Source organism: Sabethes cyaneus, chromosome 3, assembly GCF_943734655.1.
Source record: "Sabethes cyaneus chromosome 3, idSabCyanKW18_F2, whole genome shotgun sequence".
Lineage (NCBI taxonomy): Eukaryota > Metazoa > Arthropoda > Insecta > Diptera > Culicidae > Sabethes > Sabethes cyaneus.
The window spans coordinates 96,405,064-96,423,013 of record NC_071355.1 but is presented as its reverse complement, the minus strand read 5'-3'; the positions used below and the strand labels follow the sequence as shown (position 1 = coordinate 96,423,013).

Below are 17,950 nucleotides of genomic sequence, written 5' to 3'. Positions count from 1 at the left end.
GTTTTGTAAGTGTGATTTAATTTAGGTGTGTAGCCGTACTGGGGCAACACTACCGCGTCTCGCGATGGAGATTCACTATACCTCCTTCCCGGTCAGTATACGACCTTAGTTTCCATCGGTGTTGGTTACCCGATCTCCGCTAAGATTGCTCGTATTCCGCCTGGTACCACGAGGAGGTGGGGATCGAAGTAGCTGGATAAGAGGCTAACATTCTGCATTGTCCAGCCATTTACCACGCATAAGTAGCACTAATAATTTGATCAATCATTAGGTGATATTTATACGGAAATCAGCAGCTACAGCTAAAATAACCCATAATTGTGTGTGACTCATGATTTGATTGTGGATTTGACTGTACAGAGTGCAGATATTTAGGATATATAAACTTAAATTCATTCAACAAATGTTTATACATGTTTTAGGGCATTTATTACAACACAGTAAATTATAAATTTGCGTAACAAACTACTGATATATTTTTAAATTATCAAACATTGTCGAATTGTACTCGCATTCGTAGTCCTACGTAAACCTCTCGTTGGCACAGACCTTATCTCTTGACTTTTTGGGTTTGACCTTTGAATGTTCACATTTCACCTTTCATTATTCGCTTTTATTTCGCACTCTTTACTTTTAACTTTGCACATTCCACTTTCCACCTTTCACTTTTTTTCTTTTCTCTTTTCACAGTTTGCTTTTCAGTTTCACGTTTTTGCCGTTTAAATTTTGACTTTTCACCATACACTTCATTGTGACTTTAAACTTTACTAACTTTAGATTTTGGACCTCTAACTTTAACTTTTGACTTTTGTTTTTTCAGGTTACACTTTTCTGTTTTCACGCTTCACTTTTCACCTTTGATCTCTGAATTTTCACTTTGCACTGCTCTCTTTCACTTTCTACTTTTTATATTTTACTTTTTATTCTCAGCTTCTACCAGTTATTTTACACTTTTCACTTTTAATATTTCACTTTTCCCCTCTTGCATTTCAATACCTCTTTTTTTACTTTTGAACTTTTAATATTTAGTTTGCCCTTCAACTTTTTACTTTTCGCTTTTCCATTTTATTTTTTGCGCTTCACTTTCACTTTGTGGTTTTCAGTTGGCCCTTTCGTTTCAATTTTATCCTTTTCACTTTTAATTTTTAACTGCTTGCTACTTATTTTCTATTTATCATTTTGCTCATTTCGCTTTTCATCTTTCAATTTTCACTTTTCATTTCTCACATTTTATTTTTTATTTGTCTTCTTTCATTTTACACTTTTACTTTTCATTTATCACTGTTTTCTTCTCACTTGCTCACTTCATTAGGACACCATCATTGTCAGATGAATTAATTTCAAATAAACAAACAAATAAACAAACTTCTCGCTCACACTTCTTCTCACTTATCGGTTTCACTTTTTGCTTTTCACCTTCTATCTTTTACTTTCCATCTAATTTTTTTTTCATTTCACTTTTCATCTTTAGCTTAATATTTCGCTCTTTTGACTTCTGATGTTTCACTTTTGAACTTCTACTATTCACTTTTCACTTAGACTTTTGACTTTTGATTCTTCTCTTTAACGGTCAACATCGTAAAAACGATGCGATCAAGCTAATGACTATTTTGACGTAGGACTACGTCTTTGTTTACTATCTGAGACTGGGTAGCACTTTGTGAAAACGAAAATAGAAGTGTAATGTTGGAATGAAAGATTTCAAATTCTAATAACTACTTAACTACTGAACGAAGCTGAACAATTTAAATGCCGTTGGAAAGATAAAATGATCAGCAATTTTATGGACGGCGTAAGAGGGGGGCTCCTATACAAATAAAAAATAAATTTCCTCAAAACTCGAGAACTAATCAACTAAATGGAACCAAATTTGGCGTGTGGGGGTTTTAGAAGGTAGGATTTTTTCGATGGTGTACCGAGACCCCTTCCGCTTCTAAAAGGGGGGGGGGGGCTCCCATACAAATGAAATACAAAGTTCTTCATAAATCTAGAACTAATCAAGCAAATGGAACCAAATTTGTCATGTGGGGGTTTCAGAAGGCAAGAATTTTTTCTATGGTGAATTGAGACCCTTCCCCCCTTTATGAGGGGGGGCTCCCCTACAAATAATATACAGATTTCCTCATAACTCGAGAACTAATCAATCAAAAGGAACCAAATTTGGCATGTGGGGGTTTATGGAGGCATGAATTTATTTTATGATGGTTTGAGACCCCTCACCGCTGTGGTAGGAGGATAAGGATTGAATCTGAATATTTCGCTCTTCTCTTTTAAACATTCGCTTAAACAACGGCACTCACCGATTCTTATAAACATACATATGCCAGAAATGCAATTTACGTTAGTCTTTGATGTAATGATCTGATATAGTCCTACGTCACCCTTTCGTACAACCCTTAGGGCTGTATACCTTGTAGTTTTTTCTTGAATATACACTCGAAAGAAGCTCAAAAGTTGATTTTCATTCAAAAATAATTTTCTGAGCCAGTGCTAAGCAAGAAATAGTGAACAACATGTCCAACAATCTGTTCACATTTTTTTTGTTATTTCAAATAAATTATATTACAAAACTCGAACAAACCATGTACACATAGAAATATTGTAGGGTTAGTTAGACTATCTACATTTCCTTAAAAAGCAAAAATATCCAACATTCACGACTTTGTTTGCAATTTTCATGAATTATTTTTGTTGAAAGATGATAACTCTTGAGCGCATGGACAGAATGTTACAACCTTGGTGCCAAAACGTTAAAAAAAAATTTGCGATCATGACAGTCTACATCATTTACATCGCCCGTGTGGAGATGACAACATTTAAAATGTCGGTAGAACGGTATTCTCGCCGATAGTGTTGGAACTATAGTAAAGAGATCAGAGTATAATTGAAAACACCTTTTCCTAGAATATTTCTGCAGTTTTCGTTAAAGATACTTTTAATCATGCACTCATAATTTGCTTTCAGGACATGCACAAATTTTCTTTTAGTCGCCTTTCTATATCGAATAAAGGCGGGAAACATATAGAATGTACGAATGCGCTAGAAACTTGAAATAAAAAGTATTTAGTTAGCGTACTCTTTATAGATCAATGATATAAGAGCCACTCATCCGATAAGCAACGTAATAGCAACCCACTTCATGAAGACTGTGCAACCATCGTTTCAAGCAGAGCGAATTTTCAACTTTCGAAGAAGAAAAATATAGTGAAACGTCGATTCCCACGCTCTGATGACGCTTCTAGATTTGTTCCTGAGTTTCTTTTATTTTTTTGCTCTTCCGAGCGGTAGACGGTTTCCTGGTGAGCACGTGACGTAAGCATCGGTTTTCGGAAAAGGCAATGAACTGCCCAAATGCCAGCTAGATTGACCAAAATGAACACTCCTCAGGCGAAAGCAGGAAATCGGAAGTCCTCTATCAATTATATTTGTTTCTGAGAATTTGTACTTGTAACTAATAATAATCAATGCTTCTTTATTAGAAAAGAAATTTTGAGTCTCTTATAATAAAGCAGCGTTTCTGATTCATATTTTTCTGCTACAACGCTGTCATGAAACTTACTCAACATACATCTTGTGACATAAGATGTTATTGTTGTATGTTGAAAATAACAGTCAATTTTCTTTGTTCCGAAATCAAATAAGCATAAAAGCTAAAGCCAAAGAAATATTCTGATAAGATATAAAAAAGATCCTGATTTGCTTTGACGAACGAACTACAGCGAGACAGCTCAGCAAACATAAAACAACTTCACTTAACTCCACGAATTGTGAAACTGACACGGATTTATATTGTCTGTTTGTTGCATTTTGTATAGCGAATCAAAAAAGTTTATTTGCTGTTTGTTTCGGAAGTCCGCGGCTCCGGTGCCGGTGGAAAGTTTTTACACATTAAAGTTTTCTTAATAGCCTCTTTTTTATCTGACATCTCCTCTTTTCTCGGATTTTGTTGCAGCAACCGAACCTGGAGCATCCATCAACATCTGCCTCACTCCTGCCAACATTCAAAGTTTTTAATCATCCCGACGCCGTACCGCAGATTTCGACCACCATGTTCATCCTGCCGAATTATATAGTCAGCGAGGGCAACGGTTTATTGGCTAGTAAAACGATCTCGTCAACAGGTCAGTCCGGTTCGAAGAATCCACTCCTAACCACGATGGACGTAGCTTCCTCTGCTGTCGGAGCCACTGCCGTTGATCCGTTTCCGTGTAGTACCTCATGTGCTCAATGTAACCTTCTGAGCTGGCCGGCAGCCAACCTGATGGTGGAGCAAAAGACCAGCTTTCACCACAATCAATCATTCAAGACGCCAGTCAGCGAGCGTCAACTTTGCCAGCATGCGAATTCTTTTTTATGGCTGGGCTTGAAACTCGGGGTGATGTAAATTTGTAGGGTAAAGCTGTCAAAAACCATTTAACTGTTTGCTGAAAATTATTCGCAATATCGTTTACATTGGTTACGATGCATAACAAAGATGCAACCAGTTGCACTGATGCTTCTGCCCTCCATTCAACATTAGATACTAGAGATCGTAATCCTCTTGGCAGCTTTACCCATTCACAAGTGCGCTTGCGATGAAGCGTCAAAGCAATTAAAACTTTGCTATTGGCATCCAACACGCCGAAGTCGTACATGCAAAAATTCTATGCTATTTCTGGGAGCTGGAATCAAAAGTATTTCCGAACGGTACGTGTTCAGAATCGTGCGTCGTCACCACCGAGAGATAGAGGAAAATAGGAAGTTGAAGCAACCTAACTCAAATCCATAGATATACATACATATATGTTCGATAAGGAAAAACTCGCTCTATCATATAGAGTATCTCGTTTCACATTCTGGAAAAGTGTTTTATTTCCTGCTACCTGTATGCATTATACTGGAATGTACGTCGGGAACGTTAAACTTGCCGAGATTATTTCTCCAAGAGCCTTCCCGTACAGTACAGCTAAGGTGTAGCGAAGTTTGAAACACGAAGAAATAACGCAAAACTTCTCAATTTAAAATTCAGAAGCAGAAGGAATATGTCCGTCTCGACAAGTGTAAATAGAAAATGATTAAAAAAAAACAAAAAGAATCGTGCGCTATACTAGTAGGTTAAGGTATGCAATGGTGTTAATATAGTTCAATAAAGATTTTTTATTTAAAATCAAAATCACTTTTGCTGTGAATCCGTTCGTCCTATGTTCATTGCCCGAAAGAAAATTTTAAGATTCAGGACAGTTTAACCAAACACTTCGTTACTCCAGTGAAACAATTTAGAGGAGAAATACTGTTGTTACCTTATTTCTGCTTTCTTTTATTCTTTGATTTTTTTCTAGTGTCTGTGTTTAGTTTTTATTTCGTTCACAAGTAGATTAAATCTATGAAAAAATAAATGAATAAATGAACAATTATATTTATCAAATAGTTTTCAGTTTATGTCCTTTCTAACTATTCGCGATTCTTACTTTCAACGTTATAAGCAGCCTTCTTTTTGCTCATCTTTGCAATAAAGAAGCAAAGAAACCATTTTCCCAGGACCCAGGACAGTGGCTTACAGTTTTCTGTCTAACTATTTACTCTACTCCGAATGATGACAATACTGTTTTCTCTTCCAACTATCGAACTATCGATTCTCTTGTATTTATCGTATCAAACCCGAATTTGCAGGGTAGTTTTATATATATAGGGTATGTTGCTGCTTCATCGTAATTGCCTATTCCCGTCCTATCCAACACGTATTATTAAAAATATCAGCGTTTTTATGACACACAATGCAAAATTAGTTATTCCCTAATATTTTAGTTTGTTGACTATCATACGCGATCAATCAAAGTGACCTGAGATCTATTTAAATCATGGGCGTAGCGATGAGGGGGGGGGGGGTAGAGGTTCAACCCCCCCCCCCCCCCCCACAACAAAATTTGTTCGTCATTTTCTAGCTTGAAATTTCACAGCCATCAGCTTAGAGCAGGGCCCGACAACATCACTTTCAATTGCAAATTGTCACTCAACAATGAAGCAATGAAGCTTCGGTTTCAACTGAAGCAACACCTTCAATCTGCGTCAGTAACACAGGTTTCACGTCAGCATGACGATCGGTTTTGAAGTTTCATTTTCACTTTCCTATCAAACATTCAGTAGAAGGTCAATAACTTTTAACGGAAATTAATTGAATTTGAGTAACATTTCCTACAATATAACGCATGTAATATTTAACCTAGTCAACATCGACAAATCGTGTTCGTGCCTGACTTTCAGTTGTCGTCACTTGAAACAGTCATCAACTGACCCATTTCATGTATGAAGCGAAGGTAGGAGAAAGTCAGTGTCTTTTATTTGTTTCGAGTATGCCGGGTCCTGGTTTAGAACACAAGAAAATTTGCGGGGCTGGTTGTACGATCTTCGTCGTCGTTGTCGTCGTCGTCGTCAGCAGCTTAGAGCCGGGGTGGTTCGTGCTGTTTTAAGCTTCATTCAACTCGATCTTGGGTTATTCGTCGCCCATTTCCCAGACGTTTCTGAAGTAGTAGTCCACCGTCCTCAAGGGCGTGTATGTCCTCATTGCGCATTGTCGAATCCCCAAAAACTATTGGTCCAGAAGGAGGTTTATACATTGTTAGCTTCATACGACGGCTTATGCCTCTTGTGCTGTTTTACGAAGTAGGCTTGATGTCCTGCTTGAATACGTTGCTGGATTTCCTCATTTGTGTTGCTGTCCGTGGCCACCAGCGATCCCACATACAAGAGGTCATCTGTCACTTCTGTTTCGTCGCTGCCAACAATTGTCGTCCACGAAAAGCACACGTTGCTCTCGTTTGAGCCTCTATCGTACATGTATTTGGTCTTCGACGCATTTATTTTAAACCCAATCCTCCTAGGCTCCGCTTCCAGTCTAACTGCAATCTATTTGCACTAGTGCAAATGGCCTCCGCCGTGACAAAGTTTCTGGTTTTAATATCAAAATGCGTAGCCTGCGTAGTTTGCTATATTTACTGAAAATCAAACTGCTTTTTTCGATATTCGCTTATCGAATTACCCCCTCATGAGCGATCTTGAAAAGCATGCAGGATAAATTGTTAACTTGTTTCGACCCTGGCCGCGTCTCGAAGAGGCTCGATCGTATGAACTTTTACAGCCTCTCCCAGCCGAAATTCGAACACACAACATACCTCGATGCCAACTGAGAGGCAAAATTTTAACATTTGTCTGATTTTCTTTCAATTCGATTTTTTTGTCAAATGGAGAACACTCAATTTCAACCTAAACAGCTTTTAACTAAAAATAATTTCCCATTTCTTGAATAAACTGCTTAACTGCTTAACTACTTAACTTTTGCTTAACTGCAAACAACTCTTCCACTTTTGTAAACGTTCTTAAACATTCAGTCATTGGCTCGCAAGATCCAAATGCTGTCCGATGGAACTGTGTCTGCAGCAGTCCCGTTGAGCGTAAAGTTCGTTGCGATGCCCGGAAGTTGAGCATGGCTAACAGTTGTGGACAGTCAATTTCCCCGTTAAGCATTTTAGCTACAAATATCGCCTGTTGAATTTTACTTTTGTGTTCCAGTGTGTCGAGATCAAGTAGACGACATCTATCTCCATAGGGTGGCAATTTTCTGGATTTCGCCAAGGGAGATGACGCAAAGCAAGTCCAATAAATCTTCTTTGTACGTGTTCAATTTGTATGGTCCAAGTAAGCTGCCTCGGAAACCAAACCAGCTTACAGTTCTCCAGAAGCGGTCGAACTAGGGCGCAATATAACGATTTAAGGCAGTGGGCGTCCTTAAAGTTTTTCCCAATCTTGGAGATAAATCCAAGTGGCCGGGATGCTTTAGAGATAATTGGTTCACGGTACAAATTAAATGTCAGTTTAGTATCCAGTAAGACACCGAGGTCATTAACTTGTTCGACTTTGCGCAGCTCAGTACCATCGATAATGTAATTATAGTTTATCGGGTTTTTGATGCGATAAAAGCTCATCCCTTCGCATTTTGCAACGCTGACTATAAGCCAGTTTAGTTTGCACCAGCCGACAAACACATCAAGCATATCTTGCAAGCGGCACCAGTCGTCTTTATTACTTATGGTAGCGAACAGTTTTAAATCATCAGCATACACTAACTTGCAGCCAACACCCAACAGTAACGCAACATCGTTAAAGAACAGTAGGAAAAGCAAAGATCTCATATTACTGCCTTGAGGGACTCCAGATATATTGGTAAATTCCGATGAAATACTGGATCGAAGTTTGACTCGTAGCACTCTACCGCTGAGATAGGATTTTAGCCATTCGACCATTTGTTGGTAAGCAGCAAGTCGGGAAAGCTTCCGCAAAAGTATTACATGGTCAATTCGATCGAAAGCAGCTTTTATAATGCAGTCCGTATAAATGACATCAACTTGTTTCTTGTTTTCCATTTGCGAATGCACATCGAAGTGAATTCCACCAGATTAGTAAAGATCGATCGACCAGGCATGAAGCCATGTTGAACCGTTGAAATGTAGTTCTTAGTGCGGGTATTACACCACTCACGAGAATTTCGAACAACTTTAATGCCGCAGAGAGACTGGTTATTCCGCGATAATTCCGTACATTATGACGATCGCCAGATATATATACCGGAAACATATACGATTGTTTCCAAATGTCAGAAAATTTACCTTGTTCGAAAGACTTATTAAAAATTGAACACAACGGATTCGCCAAAACTTCTATACATCGACTTAAAACTACGGCAGGAATACCGTCAGGCCCTGCAGAGAAGGAGCGCAGTTGCAGGAGGTTGCATTTATCACCAGATCAGTAGTCATGTCAAACAAACTCAAATCTAACCACTTGTTCAACTGCTCTCGTTCCAAAGAATCGCATCCCTTTTCCCATTTGAATCTTTTTCCCCCTTGCAAGAGACCGTATCCTTTTTTTGTCAACCACCCAATGCTGATTTCCTTATGTCAAAGAACATGTGTGCCATGTTTGATGAAGAACCATCCAGGCGTTTTAGAGTTACGGCTTCCCTACCCCTGTTAAGAGCCCCCTTTTGTCAACTTCCAAGTGCTGATTCCCTGATGTCAAGAAACATGTGGGCCAAGTTTGATAAAGAAGGGTCAAGGTGTTTCAGAGTTACGGCCTCTCCCCTATTAGGGATCATCTCCCCCTTTTTTGTCAAGCTCCCGCTCAATGGGCTGAAAATACCCTCCCGTACCCTATTATGGTTTTGTTAGCTACTACTGTGCTAATTTCATGGATTCAAACTTCGCACTTTTGCCCCGCAGTGTTTGCATGTTTACCCCGCAGATGGGGTAAAAGTGCGATTTTGCACTTGATCAGAAACATGGAAAATTTATGTTGCATAACACTATTACTCTAGAGGATTTATAGTTTAATGTGAAGATATTGAGTAATTGCATCAATATAAAATATATTTTATTGCTATGCTTCTTCGCTCCGCCCTACTCTAAAGGGTGTCCCACATCAAATTGCACCACGGAAGAAACGCTGTAGAAAATTACTTAATCGACCGATCCTTTTCAAACTTTCAGACAACAAAATATAACCCATTAGTAAGCTTTTGGCATATTTATTTCATTCAACTTCAATACCATAACCGTATGCTCGCACCTTACGCTTAATTCCTCTTGCCAGCCGACTAATATTGAACGATAGTCCAGTCTCGCTACGGCGAAGGAGGACCTTCGAGCCACCGTTGCGAACCAGGAACTACACGCAGAATGAGCCTACGTCCCGCTTCATGAATGCCTACAATACACTGCGGGAAATTGTCACCATTGATATGAGGCCAGATACAATTGGACATAAGCTTAGATTATATTTTAGAGAACAATTGTATTAGTGTCTTTATTGTTTATATGTATTACTCATTTTAAGAAGTGTGTTTTATGTTTATGTTTTGTAACTAGGTTAAGATTGGCTAACGGGCTCAAAGCCTATATTCAAATACATACAATCAATTCCATTCAAAAAGTTTTGTACAACCTGGCTATAGCTTCATTTGTACGGAAACCCATTCTTTCATCATGTCTTCCTCAAATTTGACCTCCTTGAGATGCTTCCTGCCTCATAATAGCCTAGTATTTTTCAATAGGCCTTAGTTCCGGAGGGTTTGGGGGTTCATGTCCTTGAACACGAAAGTGACCCCCTTGGCTTCGTACCACTCCAGAACATCTTTTGAACTGTTGCACGAAGCTAGATTCGGCCAGAAGATCATCGGTCCCTCGTGTTGCTTCAACAATGTGTCGGGATAAGACTGGCAGTATTCTGACGGACGATCGTGAGGTGAGCGATAGATGGAAGCAGCACTTCGACGAACACCTAAATGGCGCCCAGGCGGAGAACCATGGCGGCGGGGAAAGCGATTTCGACGGTGCAACAAACGGGGAAGAGGTGCCAGCCCCAACGATAGGCGAAGTTAAGGAGGCCATCATGCAGCTAAAGAACAACAAGTCAGTTGGAAAAGATGGCTTCGGAGTGGAGCTTATTAAAATGGGACCAGAAAATCTGGCCGTTTGTATACACCGACTAATTATTAGAATTTGGGATACGGAACAGCTACCTACAGCAGTTGAAAGATGGGATTATCTGCCCGATCTATAAAAAGGGCGACAAGTTGGACTGTGAGAACTATCGAGCGATCACCGTTCTCAATGCCGCCTATAAAGTGCTGTACCAAATCATTTTCCGCCAACTATCACCAATCGGGAACAGATTTGTGGGAACTTATCAAGCCGGCTTCATCGAAGGTCGGTCTGCAACGGATCAAATATTTACACTGCGGCAAATCCTCCAAAAGGGCCGTGAATACAGAGTTCCCACGCATCATTTGTTCGTTGACTTTAAAACCGCATATGATACCATCGACCGGAAAGAGCTTTGAAAATCATGGACGAAAACAGCTTCCCTAGGAAGCTTATCAAACTGATTAAATCTACGATGGATGGTACACAGTATTGTGTTCGGATTTCGGGTGGATTGTCATTCGAATCACACAGAAGGCTTCGTCAAGGTGATGGTCTTTCATGCCTGCTGTTCAACATAGCGCTACAAGGTGCTATGAACCGAGCGGATATCAACACGCGGGGCACGATATTCAAAAAATCGAGTCAATTAGTCTGCTTTGCCGATGACATGGATATTATCGGCAGAACATCTGTAGCGGTAACTAAACGACACCGCTTGGGCAGTAGTATATTGATCGACGGCGACGAGTTTGAGGTAGTCGATGAATTTGTCTACCTTGGCTCACTGGTAACGGCGGACAATGATACCAGCCGTGAGATTCGGAGGCGCATTATCAGCGGAAGTCGTGCTTACTATGGGCTTCACAAGCAATTGCAGTCCCCGTACAAAGTGCACCCTGTACAAGACGCTTATTAGACCGGTTGTTCTCTACGGGCATGAAACATGGACAATGCTCGAGGAGGACTTGTGAGTGCTCGGAGTTTTCGAACAACGAGTGCTAAGAACGATCTTTGGCGGCGTACAGGAGAACGGAGTATGGAGGCGGAGGATGAACCATGAACTCGCACAGCTCTATGGCGAACCCAGTATACAGAAGGTGGCTAAATTTGGACGGATACGATGGGCAGGGCATATTGCAAGAATGCCGGACAACTACCCTGAAAAGATGGTGTTCGCCTCAAATCTACTACTACTACTTCTACTCAACTTTTCAATAGAAAATACCCCGTGGGTAGTTATCTACAGCGTTACTTCCGTGGTACAATTTGATGTGGGATACCCTTTATATTGGGAATTAAAGCCTAAAAGTTAAATGAAATAATACGACATCTATTGGCTGTTATCGTAAGTATTTAGCGAAAGCAAACTTGCTGTTCGGAATGCAAATTCGAGAATATTGAGTGTACAAAATGCCGTAAAATATTGTCTGTAGAAAAATATCACAGACAAACCAGTATTGATCCAAGCTCTGGCATCGCTTTGCATTCAATTCTCTCGATGTCAACGCGGATTACTTCAAACCAATACACAATATAACAATTGTGCTCCTACCCGAATCGAACCATGTTTTCATTTTCAGATCCCAAAATATACGCACGTGCCACACCGTGCCGGCTGCCGCGGCACGGCGGTCGTACGATGAGATTCGATTTTGTGTGTTGCGATGACAATAAATCACGTCAAATTGTACGTAGTAAACTTAATTGATGCTGGGATACTAGCGTGCCAGAGCACGGTTTGGCTTGTAAAAATCAGCTTATTGCATAATTACGGTTCTATTTTTATACAATAACTCAACTTAACGTAAAAATACCGAAGCCTTTTGTCAAGGGGAGGGGTCTTCAGTGCCTTAGTAAACCCAGCCTGGGCACATCAGTGTGATGAGTGCTTGCACGAACGTGATTGCAAAATAAAGTGGTGAGCATACGTACTACATAGACAGCGCAACAGTGTCCTACCGGTATCATTTATTAATTCACGCGATGTCATAGGATTTTGGCATTCAAGTACAATAATTTATTGGTTATGAGAAACACTAAGAGTTCAATAGAGTACCTAATTTTGACAGCTGAATCAGGCGGATTTAGCTACAACTGGAGCAATGGTTGGCTCTGCTGAAGCTGAAGCTAATAAAAGTTTATGAGTATAAAACATGGTAGTGCGTTCTATTAATTTTCATGTTTATTGCGACATATAGCACAGCAAAGCAAAGCAAAGTCGAGGTGCTGTATTCCATTTTCAGAACTTGTCGCACTGTTTTTTATTCTATAGATTTCGAAGCCAGCTGCTAGAGTACAGGATAATTACGGGACTAGTGCTACGATCCTATTTGCTATTTTATAGTTCTCCCAGTTGATATTCGGTCATATGACGACTGGCGTACTACACCAGTGACGTAACTCTGGACCATTGCTTCATCTATTGGCATCTTAAGAGCAAACTACAGGCTACAGACGTCTGGAATTCAGCGATATCGTAAGACCAACCCTTAACGGAACAACTCGAATACACAAACTAGAAATTCTTAAAAAAATAGCAAATTATGTAAATTTTATCGCAGAATGTAGAAATAATGTAGGCTTACCTAATTTAAGATTTGAACTCAATTATAATAATTAACTTACTATACGTACAATAAACTTAACAAAAAATCTAAAAAAAAACTAAAGGCTTACGCTATCCTGGGCTTCATAAAAAGTAATACGCAGTAGTTCGACGATATTTATTGCCTGAAGTCGCTCTACTGTGCGATCCTACGCAGCATTCTAGAATATGGTGTGCTTGTATAGGCACCCTACCATGCTGTCCATATCAACCAGATTAAACGAATCCAGCATCACTTCATTCGATATGCTCTGCGAATGCTACCCTAGAATGATCCAATTCGTCTGCCTCCGTATGAACACCGATGTGCTCTTATACGCCTACCTACTTTGATCAATAGGAGAACTATGTTGCAACGCTTGTTTATATACGATCTTCTGGAAAGTTATATTGATAGCCCGGAGCTGCTAAGCCAAGTTCGGTTCAACGTGCCACCTAGGCATACCCGACGAGCGGATTTCTTTAGACTGCCGTTACATTGTACTCTCCTCGCCCGAAGTAATCCAATTGACGTGTGTTCTCGTGAATTTAATATTGTGTCTGACTCAGGGGCGTAGCCAAAAATTTTTCTTAGGGGGGGAGACCTCAAGGAGTTTATTCGGGAAATGGGGAATTTCTTTCAGTCATCATAAGCTATTTTGATTAATATTCCGGGTTCTTCATTTGAAAAAAAAATCAAATTGATATAAAAGAAGGTAAATGTTGAAATTGCGCCTCCCAATTGACATCGTGGTACATTGTATATTCAAACCTTGGCTGGGACAGACTATTAGAGTCAATAGGATCGAGTCCTTTGCAGCCGCGGCAAAAGTCGAAACAAGTTAACAGTTTAACCTGCAGGCTTTTTAACATCGCCCTTGAGAAGATGATCCGGTGAGCAAAATCGAAATGAGAGATTCAATTTTCAGTGAACGCAGCAAACTTCTTGGCTACGCAGATGACTTTGATATTGTAGGCCGAAACTTCGCAATGCGGAGGTCATCTGCGCTAGACTGAAAGCGGAGGCTAGTAGGATTGGGCTAAAAGTAAATGCTTCGCAGCCCAAATACATGATTGGTAGAGGATCAAAGAGACGAACGTGCACTTTTCGTGGACGGTAACCCTCGGTACGGTAACTTGGGATCGCTGGTGGCCGCGGTTAACACAAATAAGGAGATCTTGCGGCGTATTCAAGGAGAAAATTGAGTCTACTTTGCCCTTCGCAAAACGCTTCCATCCGCTAGCAAACGATAGTCACCGTACGATGTTGACAAAGTACATAGCCCTTTTAGACTGGTGGGTTTTATGGATTTGACGATACTCACAGAGGGCACGTCCGCACTTGCGGACGATATTTGACGGAGCAAAAGCTGGAAGCGGAGAGCAGCGGAGGTACACTAGAACAGAGGAGCCCTATGTGCGAGATGGCTCAACTTGTTCTTGCAATTTGCGCCTTCTTAAACGCCTGGGAAATAGACGACGAGTAACCCAAGATTGAGTTGCATGCAGTCGACTAGTTGAAACAGCACGAGGTCTATGCTACTGACGACGACAACGAGGATCGTATAACTAGTCCCGTAAATTTTGTTGTGCTCTAAGCAATTGGTAGCAGAAATTTCAAGCTTCAAAGTGTAGAACAAATTTTCGTCGCTACGCCCAAGGTCTGACTGTTATGATTTTAAAGTAACCAGAAGTACATTTGAACTTAGAATAAGTCTATATTAAGAACTGTCTGTGCGACATAGTCGAAGACCAGTATATAAATAAATATGGGTCATTCCATCTCAAACGTACACAAGGTTTGGAATCGACCATGCTAAAAATAGACAAAAATTAGCAAAACTTGATACTTTCCGATGGCTATTAGGAAAGAGGTGGGCACCGTGGGATTCGCCGGAAAATTTTACATAAGATCACTAATATTTCATCTGTTGGCAGACCATTTCTGAATTTCGTTGGTTTTTAGACTAGTTTTTCCCATAGTGCAAGTGTTTATAAAGCCATTTTCAACTTTCGAAATTGCTTCGAACTTTCGAATAATCACGGGAGTGAAATGCCACATTAGTCGAAATAACAATGCATTATATCGCTCAAATAACTTACTTACTTTACTTTAGTGGCAATGGTCCGTTTCCGATCCTGCGTACCGTCGGTCCTGGGCTGCCTTTCTCCAATCCCCTCGAACACCAGCTGAACGTGCATCGTCTTCGACAGCACACACCCACCGGGTGCGGCATCTGCCTGGTTCTCTGCTGAAAATAGTTTTGGCTACTCTTTCATCGGGCATTCTGGCCATGTGTCAAGCCCACCGCAGTCTACCACATTGCACTACTTTCACTATATCAGCATATTTGTATACTTGGTACAGCTCGTGATTCATGCGTCTGCGCCACACTCCATTTTCCATTTTGCCACCAAGTATAGATCCATTTTGCCACCAAGTATAGCACTCGCCGATCAGTTTCCTTTAGCGTCCATGGTTCGTGTCCGTAAAGGGCCACCGAGAGGATTAGTGTTCTGTAGAGCGCCAGTTTTGTGCGAATTTGCAAACTACGGGACTTCAGCGGGCTACGTAATCCGTAGAAAGCCCGATTCGCGGCTGCAACTCGTCGTTTCACTTCGCGGCTTACATCGTTGTCACATGTCACGAGTGTACCAAGGTATATTAATTCCTCCACTACTTCATATCGTTCCCCATCTAACTCCACCTCGGCACCAACACCACTTGGGCTCCCACGTTCCCTACCAGCAACCATGTACTTCATTTTGGCGATGTTAATGGTAAGTCCCAATCTCGCCGCTTCCCTTTTAAAAGGCCTGAAGGCCTCTTCCACTGTGAGAGTTCATGATGATAGTTCCATTCCCTTCCACGTTTGCCCTTCGTAATACACCTTCCAAGACAATGTTGAATAGCAGGTTAGAGAGTGCATCCCCTTGCTTCAGTCCATCCAGCGTCACGAAAGCAGCTGAGGTCTCACCCGCTATTCTAACGCATGATTTGGATCCGTGCAGCGTCGCACGAATCAGCGTAACTAGTTTCGTCCGAAAACCATGTTCTAGCATTATCAGCCACAGCTCATTTCGTTTAACTGAATCGTACGCCGCTTTAAAGTCCACAAACAGATGGTGTGTCTGCAAGTTGTACTCCCGGAACTTGTCTAGCAACTGGCGCAGGGTAAACATCTTATCCGTCGTGGAGCGACCCTTACGAAAACCAGCTTGGTACTCGCCGACGAAGGACTCCGTTAACGGTCTCAGTCTGCAGAACAGGATAAGAGAAAGCACCTTGTAGGCAGAATTAAGTAATGTAATTCCTCGATAGTTTTTACACTCCAGTCGGTGTCCCTTTTTGAAAATTGGGCAAATGAGGCCATCCAACCACTCCTCCGGCATTTGTTCTTCCTCCCAGATCCTGACAATGATCCGGTGGATTGCTTCGTACAGCCGCTCGCTCCCCGCTTTTAGAAGTTCAGCTGGGATACCGTCCTTCCCAGCAGACTTATCGTTTTTCAGCTCATTGATTGCCTTCTCAACCTCCTCCTGTGCTGGTGGCTCCACAGCTTGACCATCACTTACAATTTCTATCCTGTCCCTGCTGATCTCCGCATTTACCTCTCCATTCAATAGTGTCTGAAAGTGCTCCTTCCACCTGGCTGCTACCGCCGTTTTGTCAGTAAACAGGTTGCCAGCACTATCATTGCACATCACAGGCATGACAAAATTCCTGCATCTCACCGTTTTATAGAAACTCTGTGTGTCGGTTCTGGCGTTTCGCTCCTCTGCGCCGGCGAGCACGTGTTCCTCGTACTCGCGTTTCTTTAGACGATGGATTCTTTTTTCCGTAGCTCTAGTCTCTGTGTACCTCTCTCTGTTTTGACGCGTTGCCGCAGTGAGCATGCGACTCCTGGCCTGGTTCTTTTCATTTGTCACTCTCTGGCATTCGGCATCAAACCAGCTGTTACGCTGTCTTCCACGCGTCGTGCCTACCACCTCTCTTGCAGCTGTTTCGATGGCTCCATGGATGTTCCTCCACAGCCCATTTATATATCTTCTCCTTCTACCTGCTGTTCTGCGAGTCGTTGCGTTGGTCAAGCTTCTTGGCGTACTCCACTGCTACGCCGTGTGCCGTTAACCGCTGGGTGTTGAAATGCAGCGCCCTTTCAGTGCGAGCTTTCGCCGTGTTCGACAGCCTTGCGCTAATCTTACTCACTACGAGATAGTGGTCAGATTCGATATTTGGTCCCCGAAAAGACCGTACATCGATAACATCCGAAAAGTATCGACCGTCAATCAAGATATGATCGATATGAGAGCTAGAGTCTCCATTTGGATGCCTCCAGGTGTGTTTTCGAATATTCAAACGTGGAAAGTAGGCGCTACAGATGGCCATTCCTCTGGCCGCGGCAAAATTTATGAGCCTCAGACCGTTATCATTGGTCGACAAATGGAGGCTATTTCTTCCAGTAACTGGACGGACTGCGCGTTTGCATCTCCGATGATGATTTTCACGTCGTATTTTGGGCACTCTCCATAGGTCCTCTCTAGCCTGTCGTAAAACTCGTCTTTAGCATCATCGGATTTATCATTTGTCGGTGCGTATAAGTTGATTAGGCTATAGTTTGCCCTTAATCCTCAACACGCATATACGGTCATCTACGGGCCTCCACCGGATAACTCGTTGCTTTTGTTTTCCCAACACTATAAAACCGACTCCATGTTCTGCTTTTTTACCGCCACTGTAGTAGATGTGGTACTTGAAAGAAGTGCCTGCAATAGGGTCTACTGCACGAAACTCCCTTTCTCCGGAAGTTGGCCACCGAACTTCCTGAATAGCAGCGATCTCCACTCCGAGTTGATGCAACTCTCGAGCAAGCAAGCCAGCCCGTGCCGGTTCATGGAGAGTTCGGACATT

At 41.5% G+C, this 17,950-nt stretch overlaps 1 protein-coding gene across 1 annotated transcript in view; it reads left to right on the top strand.

Moving 5' to 3' along the window:
• LOC128743461 (protein eva-1 homolog C-like) overlaps window positions 1–4,384 on the top strand; it is a 70,582-nt gene extending 66,198 nt beyond the window's left edge. Inside the window, exon 9 of the mRNA XM_053840053.1 lies at window positions 3,953–4,384. Coding sequence (XP_053696028.1) covers window positions 3,953–4,384 — 432 coding nt within the window. The remainder of the gene's footprint in view (window positions 1–3,952) is intronic.
• Window positions 4,385–17,950: the final 13,566 nt, after the last annotated feature.